The sequence below is a fragment of the Podarcis filfolensis genome (genome assembly GCF_964270895.1).
Source record: "Podarcis filfolensis genome assembly, chromosome: 1".
Taxonomy (NCBI): domain Eukaryota; kingdom Metazoa; phylum Chordata; class Lepidosauria; order Squamata; family Lacertidae; genus Podarcis; species Podarcis filfolensis.
This window is the reverse complement of record NC_139604.1, coordinates 20307555-20326633: the sequence shown is the minus strand read 5'-3', so window position 1 is coordinate 20326633 and position 19079 is coordinate 20307555. Positions and strand designations below refer to the sequence as shown.

The following is a 19079-nucleotide window of genomic DNA, read 5'->3' as shown; positions in this document are numbered from 1 at the left end:
ACATCAAACATTAAAAGCTTCCCTAAACAGGGCTGCCTTCAGATGTCTTCTAAAAGTCTGGTAGTTGTTGTTCTCTTTGACATCTGGTGGGAGGACGTTCCACAGGGAGGGCGCCACTACCGAGAAGGCCCTCTGCCTGGTTCCCTGTAACTTGGCTTCTCGCAGTGAGGGAACCGCCAGAAGGCCCTCGGCGCTGGACCTCAGTGTCCGGGTAGAACGGTGGGGGTGGAGATGCTCCTTCAGGTATACTGGACCGAGGCCGTTTAGGGCTTTAAAGGTCAGCACCAACACTTTGAATTGTGCTCGGAAACGTCCTGGGAGCCAATGTAGGTCTTTCAAGACCGGTGTTATATGGTCTCGGCGGCCGCTGCAGGTCTCAGGGTGGTTCACAACATAAAATCACAATATACAAACACAAAATACATAATAAAAACAAAAACATTCCAATAATCCTCCCCCAACACCTGTTTAAAGGGCGTCAGATATCAATCGGGCAAAGTTCTGTTTACAAAGTTTTTGCCTTAAAGGTGGATAACAAAGGCGCCGGCCGAATCTCACTAGAGAGAGCATTCCACGAGTGGGGAGCCACTGCGGAAAAGGCCTGGTCTTGTGTTGCCACCCTCCGGATCTTTCAGGGAGGAGACACACAAAGAAGGGCCTCAAAAGAGGATCTCAGGGGCCAGGTGGGTTCAGAGAGAGAGAGAGGTGGTCCTTGAGGTTTCACGGTCCGATGCTGCGGTAACCAAGGAAAATTGGCCAAGTAAGAAGAGAAAGACAAGAACTTTTCTCTTGTATTATTCTCTCAACTCCACCACCTTCAATTCTAATGGGATGGAACTGAGAGCACCAACTCTAGGTAAGCTATTTCTTTGGACCATGTGGTGGCTGTCAGGGGAACAAGGGAGCTTGGGGTGCTCTTTTGACACACCCACCCACCCTCAAAATGGCCTCTTCCGAGCCCCAGTGTACAAACAGCACAGAACTGGCAACGGCACAACAATGGCAAAGGAGTTTTCCTCCGGTGCGCCAAATCATCCTCCAAGAGGGAGGTCCTCAGCACCTTATGTTCTCTCAGCCATCCTCCACCTTCGGCAAGGGCAGTTTTACTTCCACAACCCTGAGGGTTGATACAAAAAAACTAAGTGATTTGTGCTGATAATGAAAAGCTAAGTTACTCAGGAAGTCACATTCTGAGTCCAAAGTCCACAGACAAGTCATTTAAAATCGGGAATTGTCTTAGCTAAAACAGAAGGCAAGTGATGTGGAACACTGGGTCAAGGGGAGATTTTTTTAAAAAAGAACGTGGCCTTTCCCAAAGTGGTGCCCTCCAGCTTTTTGGGTCTATAAGTCCCATCGGCCCCCTACCAGCGTGACCAACAGACATGCACTGCAACAACATGTGGACAAATTGGGACGGGCTGCAGTAACAGGGAAGATCCTGTTTATCTGCATCTGCAAATGAGAGGTGACATTTCGCAAAGACTCTTCAGCGTGGATGTTTCTTATAAACTTTTTTTTTCACGTGCTAATACCATAACATTTAAAAATGTCCATTATGTTAAATCCCTGCTGCTGCTGCTGCTGCTTAGGTAAAGAGCCGTCCCCTAATTATGAAAACACACTTCTGCACTATTTAGAAAGCAAGCACTTCGGTTTTGACAGGTATACAATATGCTCTCAACTAAACAAACGTGTGTGTTTTTCCTCCGGGCCGTAAAAGAGCACTCTTCAAACCAAGCACTGAGGCAATAAGTACCTGCAATTCAACTAAAGCAATGGCTCTTTATTTGACGCACCGCATCAGGGTGGTCCAGTTTTCAGAATTTGGAAGGGTAAACTCAAGTACACCTTGCGCCAAGGGTCAAGGGTTTTGCATGGTTCACGTGCCGGGCACAGGGGCACGCTGCTATTTTTGCAAAGGAGAAAGGTCAGAGGAGAATAGAAGGCCACTGCTGTTGGCATGACAGAGTGCAGCCAAAAACAACAACAACCTTGTTTTTTTAAAAAAATAAAGGTGGTATTTCACAGCTTATTAGCCTAAGTAAGCACAAACCAATCCATCGGCTTTTATTTAATTTGGAGGCCACAAAATTCAACAGGATTTATTTATTTACTACTACTACTACTAGTACTACTACTAATATTACTGTCGTTTTATTTTTCAAAAACTTTCCCCCCAGCTGAGTGCATTTTTACTTGGCTACAAAAAAATTAACAGTGATCTCAGCTGTGGCAACTAACCCTTTTTTGTTCCGGAGGCCACATTTACCTTTGGTCAACCCTTTGAGGGCCACACGCCTGCAGTGAGTATGGCCGCCCTATAAAAAGTAACGGTAAAGGACCCCTGTATGGTTAAGTTCAGTCAAAGGCGACTATGGGGTTGCGACACTCATCTTGCTTTTCAGGCCGAGGGAGCCGACGTTTGTCCACACACAGTTTTTCCGGGTCATGTGGCCAGCATGACTAAAAGGGACACCATGACGGAAACCAGAGCGCATGGAAACGCCGTTTACCTTCCCGCCGGAGCGGTACCTATTTATCTACTTGCACTGGTGTGCTTTTGACTGCTAGGTTGGCAGGAGCTGGGACAGAGCAACAGGCGCTCACCACGTCGCGGGGATGCGAACCACCAACCTTCTGATCGGCAAGTCCAAGAGGCTCAGTGGTTTAGACCACAGCACCACTCACGTCCCAGTAATATATCGAGTAGGCCACCCTATATTTTCACATGAGCACACACACACAGGGGGTGGAGATGACATTAGGGCTGGGCAATATATCGATATATCGTCCAAAACCGGTTTGAAGTCTGTATTGTGATATCCATTTCATAATTTTTGACCTGGCAATATATGGCAAATCATGATGTTTGTTTGTGCGCGCACGTGTGTGCTATGCAAAAATCAAAATGTAAGGAAAACCGTGAAGCCAACTGATGCTTCTCGATTCCTGCAGCGCCTGTTAGCTCTGCTGGTTCAGCTCTCCCTCGCCTCCTGCAGACGGGAGCGAATCTCAAGAGCAGTCGCCGGCAAAAATCACTATGCGGGAAAAGCCATGAAGCCGGCCCATGCCTCTTTGTAGCTCCACCCTTATTTCAGACATCGTGATATATCCATTTATTGCAATGTTTAGCTGGTGATATATCACGATGTTGAAAACCAGGTATCGCCCAGTCCTAGCGATAAAATGCTCCCCGGTTCTCAGCTGATCTATGGATATTTATGGGGGCAGGGAAATGTGGGAACTACTGGCCTAGATAGACCAATGATCTGACTCAGCATAAAGCACTTTCATGTAATTTACTGAAAGCACCAATTCGGGAGCATGAAAAGCAGATACAGTGGTTCACCTTGGTTCTCGAACTTAATCCGTTCCCGGAGTCCGTTCGACTCCCGAAACCATTCGAAAACCAAGGCGCGGCTTCCGATTGGCTGCAGGAGCTTCCTGCACTCAATCGGAAGCTGTGCCGGACGTTCGGATTCTGAAAAAACGTTCGCAAACTTCCAGATATCACTTCCAGGTTTGTGGTGTTTGGGAGCTGATTTTTTCGGGAGCCAAGCCGTTTGAGTACCAAGGTACCACTGTACACCTAACGTTTTGATTTTGGGGGAAAGAGCATCAATGTAGGTGGGGGGGTATACAGATCAAGAATCTACAAATAACAAAGTTGTCGATACTGAAACAGCAGACAGACAGACAACAGAAATCATAGGATCGTAGCACTGGAAGAGATCACGAGGGTCATCTAATCCATCCCCTTTTTGTCCAACATGGGGCTCAAATCCACAACCCTGCGATTCAGAGTTTCATGCTCTACTGACTAAGCTACCTCCACAGGAGTGATATTTGAAGAAAAACCCAAGCCATACCTTTCCAGTTATAAGCACCCGGTGCCCCGAACACAACATAATGAAAATCTCTGGTAAAAGTGGCAGCTACGCCTTGCTGGCAGGAGCCAAACTTCTCGTGGCCTCGCAACCGGCCATCGCAAAAGCTCCAATCCTCGCCACCCATTTCCTCGCTGCTGGAGAGGTCCTGATTCAGCACGTAGCACTTTCCAATGATATCTCGGGTTTCCTGGATCGTGTTGACGTACTGCCTTTTCTCATAGCGATGGGCACAAGTCTGAAAGGCATTAAGAACACCGTAGGCAATAAGGAAAGCTGAGCTGCCTTATCCGCAAGAGAAATGAAAAGGGGCCACTAGCACTTCAGCAGGGCAACTGTATGGAGGTTGGCAGGGCTGAGGAATTAAGAGGGTACAATCCTAGATTGGCTGACATCAAGTTCTCTGATATTGAATGCTTCTGCGCTGAACAGCCAACATGCTACCATATCAAAGGAAAGATGACTTTTAAATCATCTGGAAGTACAGTGGTGCCCCGCAAGACGAATGCCTCGCAAGACGGAAAACTTGCTAGACGAAAGGGTTTTCTGTTTTTTTGAGCTGCTTCGCAAGACGAATTTCCCTATGGGCTTGCTTCGCAAGACGAAAACGTCTTGCAAGTTTGTTTCCTTTTTCTTAACACCGTTAATACAGTTGCGACTTGACTTCGAGGAGCAACTCATAGAACGCAGTGTACATAGTAGCCTTTTTTGAGGTTTTTAAAGACTTTGGTGATTTTTGAAGCTTTTCCAAAACTTCTTTTGCAGCCATTTGGTAAGTTAAGCTTTTAAAACTTTTTTTGGGGGTTTTGGATTTTGGGTTGGGGTGTTTGGAATTCAAGGACTTGGTGTTGGGGAGGGGTTTGCAAGAATCTGGAAGCGTGTTTTTTTCCTGCATTTTTATGATTTTTTGTGACCATTGGGGCTCTCTGCTGTTTTTTTAAAAAAATTCTGGATTTGAATTTCTGTGTGCTGGGTGGCTGGGGGAACAGTTGGGGAGGGGTTTGCAAGAATCTGGAAGCTTGTGGTTTTTTTTCTGCATTTTTATGATTTTCTGTGACCATTGGGCCACTCTGCTGTTTTTTTAAAAAAATTCTGGGTTTGAATTTTGAAATGCTCTTTACAGTATGTGTGACTTTAAAGAGCACTTAATAAACTCTTGTTGTACCAAATTTGGCTTTGTTTGGACTTTTTTTGACCATAGGAAAGCATTAGTTGATTTTCAATGCATTCCTATGGGATTTCGTGCTTCGCAAGACGAAAAATTCGCTAGATGAAAAAATTCGCGGAACGAATTAATTTCTTCTTGCGAGGCACCACTGTATGCATTTTTATTTTGCCTCACAATATTTTTTTCATTAGGACAGCTACAGGAAGATATCAGTGAAGCATTCATCAGTTTGATGGCATTATTATTATTATTATTATTATTATTATTATTATTATTATTATTATACCGCCCTATACCTGGGGGTCTCAGGGCGGTTCACATGATAAAATCAAGATATAAAACCACAAAATACATAATAAAAATAAAAACAACTCAACAGCCGCCCTCAAAAAACAACACATTTTAAAGGGGCAAGGGATGTAAATCAAATCAACCCAAGGCCTGGTTAAAAAGGAACGTTTTTGCCTGGCGCCTAAAGGTGCATAATGAAGGCGCCAGGCGAACTTCCCTGGGGAGAGCATTCCACAGATAGGGAGCCACTACAGAGAAGGCCCCGTTCTCATGCTGCCACCCTCCGGACCTCTGGAGGAGGGGGCATACGAAGGAGGGGCTCAGAAGATGATCTCAAGGTCCGGGTAGGTTCATATGGAAAGAGGCGGTCCTTGAGGAATTGCGGTCCTGAGCCATTTAAGGCTTTATAGGTCAAAACCAGCACTCTGAGTTGGGCCCAGAAACTAACTGGTAGTCAGTGCAGCTGGACCAGGATCGGTGCAATATGCTCAAACCTGGCTGCTGAATTCTGCACTAGCAAAACAACTTTTTTAAAGGTTCTGTGAATGCGCTCTCTTTTCCTTAGAATATGAATGTTGCAATGGTACCTGAAGACCACTGTGCCTAGGAATCAAGAGAAGTATACACAGGATGCAAGTGAAACCTGTAACAAAATGTTGCAGTGTGGAGAGCTGTTGTTCCGATTTCCAACCACTCCATTTCCACCCCCCAACATTCAGTCGCCATTCCATGGCCACTCAGCATGTTTACTCCCCATTGGACTATTTTGTGGGTTCCTTCCCACTAGGACCCCCCCACTAAATATTTTTGTGCTTCTGTAGCTTCCAGGTTTCCTTCGAGCCTGCTCTGCCTACCGTATTTTTCGCTCTATAAGACGCACCTAGTTTTGGAGGAGGAAAACAAGAAAAAAAAATATTCTGAGCAGCCTGCATTCGCTCCATAAGACGCACACACATTTCCGCTTACTTTTTAGGAGGGTAAACGTGAGTCTTATAGAGCAAAAAATAAGGTACATAATGGTGGCTGATAGTAATATAATAGTAGCCATTCTTGACCTTGTAACCAATGGCATTCACGGTCCAAAAACTGGAAACAGAGGGAATTATTTCTCAGGTCGATTCCTAGTATTTTTCAATTAAAAATGTAGTGAGAAATGCCATTAACAAAATGTTTGCCGACTGGTGATTCACGGAGAACTTACCACGACTTTTCCCCCAGGCCCTTGACTCTGGACGGTAACACCCATCCATTGGTCTTCTTTGCTTTCTTTACTCAGATCAGCTGAAAAATTATCACAAGGTGATTTTGGTTTGTTTGTTTTTTTAAAAAAACCCCAACTTCTAAAATAACATTTCTCTAGTGACTTACAAACATATTATTTTAACTACGACTCCGCTGACAGGTAAGGCTACAATTCTATACACAATTTACCTGGAGGAAAGTCTTGCTGGACTCAGTGGGGTTTACTTCTGAGTAGGAATGCTTACGACTGCACCATATATTCATTCAGTACCTGAAACTGTCTTTAGATGGCAGTGTTTGCCTACAATATTCACACAGGGCGGTTCAAATGAGCATCACTACGGACTTTTCGGCCTGGGAATATTAATATTATATTTAATTTTGAGAGGATTAAGTGATTTGCAGAGCTATATAACAAAGCTGTGACTCCTCTAGTGCCTTAACTGAGCTTTTTTTTTTTTTTTAAAGAAAGACCCAAAAATTGTTAAGCTTTTTCCCCCCTGGGGAAGCGAGAAAGTTGCATCCCGCCGCCCCCCCTCCAAATGTCAATTCTGCCTTTGAAATCCCGGTAATGTCTGGGGAAATCCAGACATAATGGCAGTGAAAGGAAGGGAAGCCATCCCCGGATGAGAGACTGGAATAAAAAGGAACGCTCCCAGGTGAAATCTGGGAGTGTTCACCACTTTCTGGGTGAGACAAAGGTTAAGAGCTACCTTTTGAGAGAGGGTGTTTTTCTTTTTCTTTCCCTTTGTATGTTTTTTTTTAAGTTTCAATAATAATAATAATAATAATAATAATAATAATAATAATAATAATAATTTATTTTTTCCCCAGCCACTCTGGGTGACTCCTAATTATTATTATTATTATTATTATTATTATTATTATTATTATTTCCCCAGCCACTCTGGGCAGCTCCCAACAGAATATTAAAAATACAATAAAACATCAGAGATTAAAAAACCTCCCTAAACAGGGCTGCCTTCAGATGTCTTCTAAAAGTCAGATAGTTGTTTATTTCCTTGACATCTGATGGGAGGGCGTTCGCCCTCTGCCTGGTTCCCTGTAACCTCGCTTCTCACAGGGAGGGAACTGCCAGAAGGCCCTCGGAGCTGGACATCAGTGTCCGGGCTGAACGATGTAGGTGGGGATGCTCCTTCAGGTATACTGGGCCGAGGCGGTTTAGGACTTTAAAGGTCAGTACCAACATTTGTTGTGTTATTTATGAAAAAGCTTTAATAAAAACTTGCTTTATTAAAAAGGACACAAGCATCAGGAAGTTCTTCGGCGTAACCTTCCTAGAAATGAGTGAGAGTCACCCAACAGCATACCAGGCTGATTTAGGAAAATATGGGTTCTGTGCCCATTTCTCAGTCAGAGGCACCATGGCACTGTTCTCAAATAATGGTCAATAACTTCCCAGAGCATAAATTAAAGCAACAAATAAGATTCCACCTCTCCCAAATGGTGGTTGTTGTTTTTTAAAATGAGCGTTTGAACAAATAAGATCCCCACCCCCATGGCTTATTTTTTTAAAAAAATAAGCATTTGAACCTTTGTGTAGAACAGAACAGAACGAAGTCTAGATATTGCTGAGCTCACCTTTCTCATCGAATTTTATCCGTGTGCATTTCGCATTCGGAGTTGCGATGTCACAGCTGTACAACCCTCCAGTTCTATTGGCTAGCTGTGATGGGAAACCTCTTTCCCGAGGGGCACCAACCAGCAACCTGTTGAGAGACAAACAGCAGAACTCCGTCAGAGGAATGGACAGTGGGGAAATTTCGCAACAGCTTAGTTCTCAAACATTTTGGCTCCCGAACGCCGCAAACCCGGAAATGATTGTTCCAGTTTGTGAACTATTTTTGGAAGCTGAACATCCGACGGGGCTTCCGCAGCTTCTGATTGGCTGCAGGAGCTTCCTTCAGCCAATCAGAAGCCGCACTTTAGTTTCTGAACGTTTTGGAAGTCAAACGGACTTCCGGAATGGATTCCGTTTGACTTCCAAGGTACGACTGTATGTGTACAATTTTACATTTATTTGTTTTACAATTCCGCTTCTGTCTAGTTTGGAGGGCACGGGCTGTTTCCCACAAATAACATATTGCATAGAAAGAAGAGGAGTTTCAAGACGACTGGAGGAAATTTAAGGACTACTTGAATAAATATTGTAATATAAAAAATTAGAAATTACTTGAAAGAAACAAATAGGCCTAGGATTAAACTAAGTTATAATTAAATAAATGGGATTTAGAATGTTAAGAAAAGTGAATAAGATGGATTATAATTGGAAATTGTTTTAGTTTAATAATGATATTGGAAAGCTGTTACTTCTAATGACAAGGAAACTCAGAAGGGAGGGATTTGAGGAAGTCAGCCAAGATGTTTAAAAGGTTGGATTTGTGAAGAATTAAGTTTGTTGTTATTGTTTATCTGTTTATTGTTCCCTTTTTCCCCCTTCTTTTTTCTTTCTCTTTTTCTGTTTTTGTGTATCATTTTGCTTTGTGGTTTGTGTTATCATTGTGGAAAATCTAATAACAAAATTATTGAAAAGAGGGAAAAAAACATATTGCAAGACGTGTCAGAGATTGGCGTGGAGCACCAACTTCCTACCTGAGCTGTTCTTCACATGGTGGACACGGTGCCAATATAAACGTTGCTGCATTCCACCCCCCTTCCCAGCTCTTGCCTACTCCAGGTGCAGCAAGCCTATATTGTCCTAAAACTGGACTTGGGTCTTATCTACAAGTTCAGCAGAACAAGGTGGTAAGAGTAATGGTCTGATAGCAGTATGGATCAGACCGCTTCAGACAGCAAATAACCATGCTCTGTTGCTTTTTAAATGCTGCGCCAACTCCCTCCAAATAAAAAGCCAGCAGAGCAAGGCCTAGTGAACTCTGCGGAGCTAATCTCCAATGGGTTTTTTTATTTGGAATGAGGTTTCGAATAGAAAAAAGACTAAGATAAGTGTGGCCTGGTGAGAGTCTTAAAGGGCAGATAGAGACGCCTTGAAGGCTGCTTTTGACCCCCACCCAAAGCCAGACCCCATCACTCTACCCCAGGCATGTCCAAAGTCCATTTTGGGGGCCTAATCCGGCCTCTGTGGCAGTTTATTTCTTGGGGTAAAATCCTAAAAAATGTCAACAACGTTGGTTGGCCCTTTGGTCGGTCCTCACGGCCCTTCCCTTCATCAAATCTGGCCCTCTTTGAAAAAGGTTTGGACATCACTGCCCTACACAAATCTGGAGGGCTGTCCATAAGACAGTTGGACGATGCCTTGTACGCCTCCTTCCAGCAAAACCTGCCGTCAAGCAGGTGCCAAACGTATTGCTCCGCTTTTCTTTGGATCACATCGGTGAGGCCGAGAGGGGAAGAAGAAGAGTTTGGATTTGATATCCCGCTTTATCACTACCCAAAGGAGTCTCAAAGCAGTTAACATTCTCCTTTCCCTTCCTCCCCCACAACAAACACTGTGAGGTGAGTGGGGCTGAGAGACTTCAGAGAAGTGTGACTGGCCCAAGGTCACCCAGCAGCTGCATGTGGAGGAGCGGAGACGCAAACCCGGTTCACCAGATTACGAGACTACCGCTCTTAACCAGTACACCACATCGGGGAGGAGTCTTGTCATCTGGGAAGCCCAGGACTTCCATATACAGTGGTACCTCGGGTTAAGTCCTTAATTCGTTCCGGAGGTCCGTTCTAAACCCGAAACTGTTCTTAACCTGAAGCACCACTTTAGCTAATGGGGCCTCCTGCTGCTGCCGCGCCGCCGGAGCACAATTTCTGTTCTCATCCTGAAGCAAAAGTTCTTAACCTGAAGCACTATTTCTGGGTCAGCGGAGTCTGTAACCTGAAGCATATGTAACCTGAAGCGTATGTAACCTGAAGTACCACTGTACGGAGCCCCAGGCTTGTGCCACAGGGAGGTCCCTTCAGTGCTGCTAATGCAGCCATTGGACTTCAACCCCAGAGGCGCACTCCATTGGCTTTTGAGACAAGACGGATGTCAACGACGAGTCCAATCCTGAATATGGCAGCACCACACATTTACTTGCTAGAGACGGTCCCAGTTTTGAAGCAGGACTCACCACTTCTGCTATGAAGGGTCAGTGGGAGGAGAAATATGTAGACAGTCAGGGTCAAATGTACCGTATTTTTCGCTCTATAAGACGCACCAGACCACAAGACGCACCTAGTTTTTGGAGGAGGAAAACAAGAAAAAAAATATTCTGAATCTCAGAAGCCAGAACAGCAAGAGGGATCGCTGTGCAGTGTAAGCAGCAATCCCTCTTGCTGTTCTGGCTTCTGGGATAGCTGTGCAGACTGCATTCGCTCCATAAGATGCACACACATTTCCCCTTACTTTTTAGGAGGGAAAAAGTGAGTCTTATAGAGCAAAAAATACGGTATATCCAAGGTGGCCTCCCAACTACCCTTGGTAACCTCATTACTGGATGTTTGTCTCTGCATATTCTCTCTCTGGACAGGCCTGTGTCATTCAGCTGCCCTGACTTGCAGTCTCTGAAAGACCCGTCCTCCATGGAAATGTCTAATCTAATCCCTTTCTTTAAAAGTCATTAAAAGCCAGAGGCCATGCCCACATTTTATGGCTGTGAATTCAATAAATTAATCAACACTGTCTGAAGTGCTTCCTTTTGTTTGTCCTGTACCACCTGTCAATCCATTTCACTGGACTTTTCACAACCTGTATTATTATGAATAACCATTGAATCATCTTCCTCTTCAGCTCCTTGGAAAGAAAGTAAAAACTTCTTCTCCAAAAAAGATTCCCTGGAACTGCTCTACCTTCAAGTTCCACTGAACTCAGTGGCATTTACTTGTAAGACAGAAAGCACAGGATCAGACCGAAAGAAGTCAAATGTAGAAGAAACCAAAGTTACTAAATATATATGTGTACAGTGGTACCTCGGGTTAAATACTTAATTCATTCTGGAGGTCCGTTCTTAACCTGAAACTGTTCTTAACCTGAAGTGCCACTTTAGGTAATGGGGCCTCCTGCAGCCGCTGCACCACCGGAGCCCGATTTCTGTTCTCATCCTGAAGCAAAGTTCTTAACCCGAGGTACTATTTCTGGGTTAGCGGAGGCTGTAACCTGAAGCGTATGTAACCTGAGGTACCACTGTATAAGCGTGTGTGTGTGTGTGTGTGTGTGTGTGTGTGTAATACGTGCATACAAATATATTTTCCTTTTACTTTTTAAGAAAGGGAGGAAATGAAATATGCCTACAAGTTTCTTTTATAGCACATATATTTAAAGGGCAATAAAAGAGGAATCAAGGTGAAATTTATCACATGCCGCTGATAAGCATTTTAGTAGCTGTTGGCTGACAGGACTGGGTGTTCCCTAAGCAAATATGCATTTCCTTTTGAACTTCAACCCACCCACACACAGTGTGTGTGTCTAACTGACTTGGGTTTGTCTTGAGGAACATTCTCAGGACAATTCAAAAATTTTATCGAGCTCCACCTTGTTGCTGACTTAACCTAAGTAGGGCTTAAAGTTCTCTGGACCACCACCGTCGGTCAACGAAAAACCTGTCTGGGTGGCAGGACGGAAAGAGAATTGAGAAAACCCACAGCTTTTATTTCTGCGACCCTTAAAATCTTGATTGCTACACCACCTTATGAAACCCAAAGGCAACAGGTTCATTTTTGACAACAACTTTCAATGACTATTTATTGGACTATTCATTGGAAAGACTGTGAGACACAAAACCCTGACCAGGTATACACGATTCGCTATTGGCTGCCACCCCTGCTTGCCACCCTACCTTCTTCCACATTTCCTTTTCCCTTTTCACCTGACCAATGTTCCCTTCGTTTACATTTTGACCATCCCCAATTCCTACATTGTGCAGAATGGACCTCCTAGTTAAGGCAGTATTGGTAGGAACACAGAACACAGTGATCAATAGGGCATATAAAGGGTGAGGTGCCTATCTTTCAGGTATTCTGGTTCCAAACTGTGTAGGGCTTTCTACACCCAAACCAAAGGCTGGTAGCTAAATTCCCACTGAAATCAATAGCAAGGCCTGAGCTGGAATTGTCTTTCAGAGTGAAATATTCGGCGCCAAACCATTCATTTGATACTTTTGTGCTTTCGGGATGGCTTTCCTCCCTTGCTGTGAGAAGACCTCTTTTATTTTTACCTCATTTTTATTCTGCTTCCATCTCACTTTGGTTTTACTAGTTCTTTTCCCAGTTATAATGGGACTGCCTGGTAAATCCTCTCTGGCTAGATTTTTAACAAGAAAGAAAAAGGAATAGTGGGAATTGCCACACTTTGTGGCTTTACAGAATGTTAGTTTATATTAGGTTGCCAAAGAACTGAGAAAGTGAAGCGGACAATGTCCTGTTTTATTTTTGTTGCGATGGGGGACCCTGACAGGATGGAGCTGGATCTAGAAAGCACTCTGTTCTGTTATTAGACATACGAGAAATGATAAAAAGAAGTTGATTATGTTAACATTTTGAAGCAGCCTTGTTGCAGCTCTCCCTAGTTATACAATCACGTAAGAGGTTTTTTTTGAAATTTTAAAAATTATATAACTGCTTTTAAGTACATACATACATACGTACATAGATATTTAGTCACACTCTTGATTTCTCTGGAGTCTATGATTATATGGGAAAAAATTAGTGCTGTTCAGTTGAGTGAATGGTCCCAAAACTATAACAAGCCATAGGTAAAGGTAAAGGGACCCCTGACCATTAGGTCCAGTCGTGACCGACTCTGGGGTTGCGGCGCTCATCTCGCTTTACTGGCTGAGGGAGCCAGCATACAGCTTCCAGGTCATGTGGCCAGCATGACTAAGCTGCTTCTGGCAAACCAGAGCAGCGCACGGAAACGCCGTTTACCTTCCCACTGGAGCGGTACCTATTTATCTACTTGCACTTTGACGCGCTTTCAAACTGCTAGGTTGGCAGGAGCAGGGACTGAGCAACGGGAGCTCACCCCGTTGTGGGGATTTGAACCACTGACCTTCTGATTGGCAAGTCCTAGGCTCTGTGGTTTAACCCACAGAGCCACCTGCGTCCCGTCATAACAAGCAATAGTCCACAAGAATTCTACCTCCACTTAGAATTGCTAGGACAGCTGGTTTTTCTACACCTATTTCAATGGAAACTTTGGTATCCACTCACATTTTTAAGTGACAGAGAGGATGCTGAAATAAGTTGCCAACGCCATATTGAAATGAGACAGCAAAGCAACAATATATGATAGTAAAACAGCATTGCTGGCTATCAGTTTGTTTTCTGGCACAATTCAGTATGTTGGTTGTGATCCACAAAGCATTAAATGGTCTCCATATGAACCTGCCTGGTTGTTAAAAATTCCCACCAGGGTCCAACTTTTAGTACTTTCTCCCTCTCCCTACCCCTTTCCAAGGCAAGGTGGCTGGCTAACGGAGACAGAGACTTCTTGGTGGTGGTTCTCCCCAAAGTCAATTTGCCCGTCCATTACCACGATGGTTTTCCAAGCACAAAACAAATAAAAGCAAAACAAATAAAAGAAGTGTTTGAAAGAGTAGGGTGCTTGTTAATGCTGCTCTTTCTGAGTTTTTTGCTTTTTGCTGCTGTTATTGAAGCTGACCTACGTTTTCAAGGTTAGATCGTTCTTAAAAGTCTGCTTTTTATATGCTGCTCTGACCTACTCCTTTGTGGAGCGGGAAAGAGGGGAATAACTTTTTAACAGCAGCAACACAAGGGCAAGATTGATCTGGAGCTGACAGCTAATACAACATTTCTATCTTTCAGAGAACAAAAAGGCATAGAAAAAGAGGAATGAGGGCGGCCAGACAGGGTCGCTAAAAAGAAACACCATCACTGACTGTGGGTTGATTAACTAGCCTTTCCAGAAAAGTTTCATCACAACTAGTTAAATTTTAGCTAATCCCATTAAATTTCAAATTCTCAGTTCAGATGCTTTCCTTATTAGGCTAGCTAGCTCTGGCTATTGTTTTGTTTTGTGTTTTAAAGTAATGATGACCCTTTTATACAAAGGAATGATTCATTCATTAACAACTTCACTGAAGACAAAAGGTTTACATTTAAGGAAGAGACAGGATTGTGTTGCCTGTCTCTGGCTGCATGGCAAAGGTCTGCCCATCTGTCTCTTCGTGTCTACATCAGCCTAGTCTGAAAAGGAAGAACAGAACAGCTGGTTTTTCATTTTTCCTGGCCTCTCTCTTTACTATCTCTTGTACGCACCCGTTCTTGGATTTAGCTATTTTTAATAGTTCCAAGAGAGACTACTGAATTAGCAACCAGTGCTCCTTTAGTGCTCAGCCCAGTTGAAAAGAAATGTATTATTGGTCAGGCCCAGCGGGGGGGGGGGGAGTACAATATAACAGAGAGATGCATTTGGAACCTATCAAATATGCACAGAAACAAAAGGGGGGGGTTAGCAGTCTCCACTCTGCACTCTTTTCCCTGGAGCTTTGAAGGGCTTTCTTCTATTTAGAGACAGGTCTCACTGTATTCAGCAGATATTGCTTCCAAGTAAGTAGACCAAAGCTTGCAGCCTTACTTGCACATAATTCCACAAACTAATGCTTCGTTTGTCCTTCAGGTTTCATAACTGGACTGAAACGCATCCTTGTGCATTGCAATTGCAGAATGTAATCTAGAATCTGGAGGTCTTCATTTTAGGAATCTAGATTCGCCTGCACACAAAACTTTGACCTTGATTCAGTAAACACTTTGATGGACCCAACTCTCTGTTTTTACTGTTCTGCTATCCTTGTCTCAGCTTCCATTTGCTATAGTCCAAGTAGAATGCAGTGGTACCTCGGGTTACATACGCTTCAGGTTACATACGCTTCAGGTTACAGACTCCGCTAACCCAGAAATATTACCTCGGGTTAAGAACTTTGCTTCAGGATGAGAACAGAAATCGTGCTCCAGCAGTGCGGCGGCAGCAGGAGGCCCCATTAGCTAAAGTGGTGCTTCAGGTTAAGAACAGTTTCAGGTTAAGTACAGACCTTCGGAACGAATTAAGTACTTAACCTGAGGTACCACTGTACTAGATGTGTTGTCCTACCCACATCTCAAACATACTTGCAGCAGTATGCTTGCTGAGAGGAACACTGAGAACGCTTTTTTCACCCAGAAGGCAGCATTCCCTTATGGGCAACTCTCCAGGGGTCATGTGCCAACAGTGGGTGGAGCTAGAGGCAAAAGTGGGTGGAGCAATGAGTGTACATTTTACCTTTGTAGAGTAGGCTGGTTTCTACAAACAAACACACACCTCTATACGCTCCATCCTGGCAGGCATTTTCAGAGTTCAAAAACATGTTCTAGGAAGGTATAATAATAATAATAATAATAATAATAATAATAATAATAATTGTTGTTATTATTATTATTATTATTATTTATACCCCGCCCATCAGGCGGGGCTTTCCCAGCCATTCTGGGCGGCTTCCAACTGAATATTTAAAACAATAAAGCATCAAACATTAAAAACTTCCCTAAACAGGGCCGCTTTCAGTTGTCTTTTAAAAGTAAAATAGTTGCTAATTGCCTTGACATCTGCTGGGAGGGCATTCCACAGGGCAGGTGCCACTACCGAGAAGGCCCTCTGCCTGGTTGCCTGTAACCTCACTTCTCGCAGCGAGGGAACCACCAGAAGGCCCTTGGCACTGGACCTCAGTGTCCGGGATGGACGATGGGGGTGGAGACGCTCCTTCAGGTATACTGGACCGAGGCCGTTTAGGGCTTTAAAGGTCAGCACCAACACTTTGAATTGTGCTGGGAAATGTACTGGGAGCCGATGAAGATCTTTCAGAACCGGTGTTATATGGTCTCGGCGGCCACTCCCAAAAGCATTGAAGGAGACTGTGAAGCAAGACCGGTGAGGGGTGAAGCCTGGAGAGCAGCAATTGAGCCCCTGAACCTGAGGTTTCCCATCCCAGCTGGGCTTCTGCAGGGGGGTCGTGACCACCCCCCTGTGTCACAGCCTTATCTTAAGACGGGTTGCAAAAACAGCAGTACAATAAGTAAAGATGGGGGTCCCCAAATGCACTCTTGGGCTAAAGGTGGATTCTGGTTTTCGAAGACCACAGCATAAAAAAGATGTAAGTCTGTAATTATGGACATGCACCAGCCAGTCACAGATCCCTTAACAGGTGGAAATGCTTATCTCCACTTGACGATTTATGGTCTTTGCTACAATGGCCAGGATACCTACAGCCATCAAACTGGTAGCTCACCTTCTATAAGTCAGTCCTCCGTCTAGGCACATCCCAGTGCAGTTTCTAGACACACTTTCCCCCCTCGGAGCCACTTTTCATACGATGAGAACATCGCTTTAAGTTTTATCGGGATATACGAGGTTGATTTATATGTTAATAAAATACGTAAGATGTGCATTGATATTCTGTACACTGATCTCTGATCTCAGTGCTGCCTCTGCCAACTCCTTATCCAAATGAAGATGACAGAACCAATGTATAATAACCTAAAGCTACTTAACTTAGCCGTTATAATTGAATTGCATTCCAGTAAGGATTATATACTTCCACTTCGTCACCACAGTGTAATACCCTGCCTGTCTTAAATAAAATTACAGGCAGCTTTAAAACTGTCACGGCATCAAACACAGCACAGTAACCTTGTTTAAATGTCATGGTCAAACTATCAGGATCATGTCTCATGCCCTACATGCTCCATCGTTATCTTTCCTTTTCTCCTCATGAACTCTGATTTCCACCCCACCCCATCCCACAATTCCATGGTAATCTAGTTTACTACAATCTCCAAATCAAGCAAACTATTGCTGCCACAAACCATAGTTTGCCTCCAAACCACAACTGAAAACCCATTCCAAACCATGGTTTCTATTTTTGATTAAGAGGGGAACTACAGTTAGTGGTAATGGCCTTTTGCCTGATTTGGACTTCACAGCGAGCTACATTTATTGTGAACCAGGAAGGGCAGGAGACAATTGGAGAGGCCCTGGACGCCAATGTTCAAAGCATGGCTTGCTCATGAACTTTCTTCCCTCCCATTTTTTGCTGTGTTATATCTTTTTAGTTCATGAACCTGAGGGCAGGGACCATCTCAGCACTGATTTGTGTAAGCCAGACAGAGAGTGGCTTACATAAATAAATGGCATACATACATAAATGAATGACATCTGAACCAAGGTGATGTCTGGCAAGTACTGAAGTAGAAAATCCAATGAACTATTTCAAATCTCGGGTTTCTAAAATTTCGAATGAAGGTGGGAGATCTCCATATTTTAGATCCTTTAGTCAGTTTAAGAGTACAGTGGTACCTTGGTTCTCGAACGGCTTAGTTGCCGAACAAATCGGCTCCCGAACGCCGCTAACCCAGAAGTCAGTGTTCCGGTTTGCGAACATTTTTCGGAAGCCAAACATCCAACACAGCTTTTGCTTGAGTGCAGGAAGCTCCTATAGCCGATCGGAAGCCACACCTTGGTTTTCAAACGGTTTTGGGAGTCGAACAGACTCCCGGAATGGATTAAGTTCGAGAGCCAAGGTACCACTGTAACATTCTTTTTGTGCAGAGCTTCAGAACAAGGGTAAACCCAGCCATGACTTGTAGTATTAAAGCCAACTGGCCCGCGACCATTCACCCCCAACACTGCATGCAATTTTTGGCCTGAATACATGGAGAGGTGAGTGAAATTGCTCTGCTTTCAAGTATTTCTGAGAAACGATTTTCAGGAGCATCGTTCCTCAAAGAGCTGTTCTACATAGCTGGTTCTATCCTGCAGCTCTGCATTTAACTGCAACTGCCACATCTGCAGGGTAAAGGCGGTTGCCCTCATATCCTGCTTGCGAGCTCACCAGAAGCATCTAATTGGCCACTGCCGGAAACAGGATGCTAGGCTTGATCTAGCAAGGCTCTTCTTTGGGTTATCTGCTCTCATGTAAAACATGCATCTGGAATGGCATGGGAGGGAAAGCAGCTTAGCAGGAATTGTGAATGGGAAATCAGGTGGCTGGGAAAGAATTAAGCACGTTCTCCTTTTATTGCTCAAAATCACACTTTTCTCTGTACACTTTTCTCCTTTCTCAGAGGAAATGGGGGGGGGACTGTGGGGGGCTGTTCCTTTATTTGATCCCAGTATTAAACTCGGGATTTCAAATATGAGTTACTCACCAGCAATGTTGAAGAATCTTAAGCATGTAAAACTTTACAGGAAAGATTAAGTGAAAATTCGGAGAGAACTAGAGATTACCATGGTTTTAAAAAATGAAACCAATTGCTGAGTCCTCATTCAGAGTGTGGGGTGAATGAGAGCATTGTCTTAGCAAGAATTCCAAGAAGCAGTTAGTGAAAACAGCTTCTGGGACATGACGAGTGGACAATTTCTGTCACAATCTAAAGCCTAAAGTAGACTGGTGCTGCTCTGAATTATTTTTGAGGCCCAGCATTTGCCCAAAGAGCAGCCATTTCATCGCCGACATGCTGCTGCTGCTGTTTGGCAGGGTGGAGGG

The 19079-nt window shown here is 44.0% G+C and overlaps 1 protein-coding gene and 1 long non-coding RNA gene across 3 annotated transcripts in view; both read right to left on the bottom strand.

The window, feature by feature from the left end:
- Positions 1-19079, bottom strand: part of ITGA6 (integrin subunit alpha 6) — a 66875-nt gene that overhangs the window by 33708 nt on the left and 14088 nt on the right. For both annotated transcript variants that reach the window (XM_083627395.1, XM_083627394.1), the window contains exons 2-4: positions 8191-8318; positions 6548-6627; positions 3870-4125 (exon numbers count right to left, since the gene is read on the bottom strand). In XM_083627395.1, the coding sequence (XP_083483521.1) occupies positions 3870-4125; positions 6548-6627; positions 8191-8318 (464 nt within the window). The remainder of the gene's footprint in view (positions 1-3869; positions 4126-6547; positions 6628-8190; positions 8319-19079) is intronic.
- LOC310743764 lies at positions 1297-3824 on the bottom strand. The gene is made up of 2 exons (XR_014539217.1): positions 1986-3824; positions 1297-1952 (listed from the first exon to the last, which is right to left on the bottom strand). It is a non-coding gene; the product is annotated as an uncharacterized lncRNA (long non-coding RNA).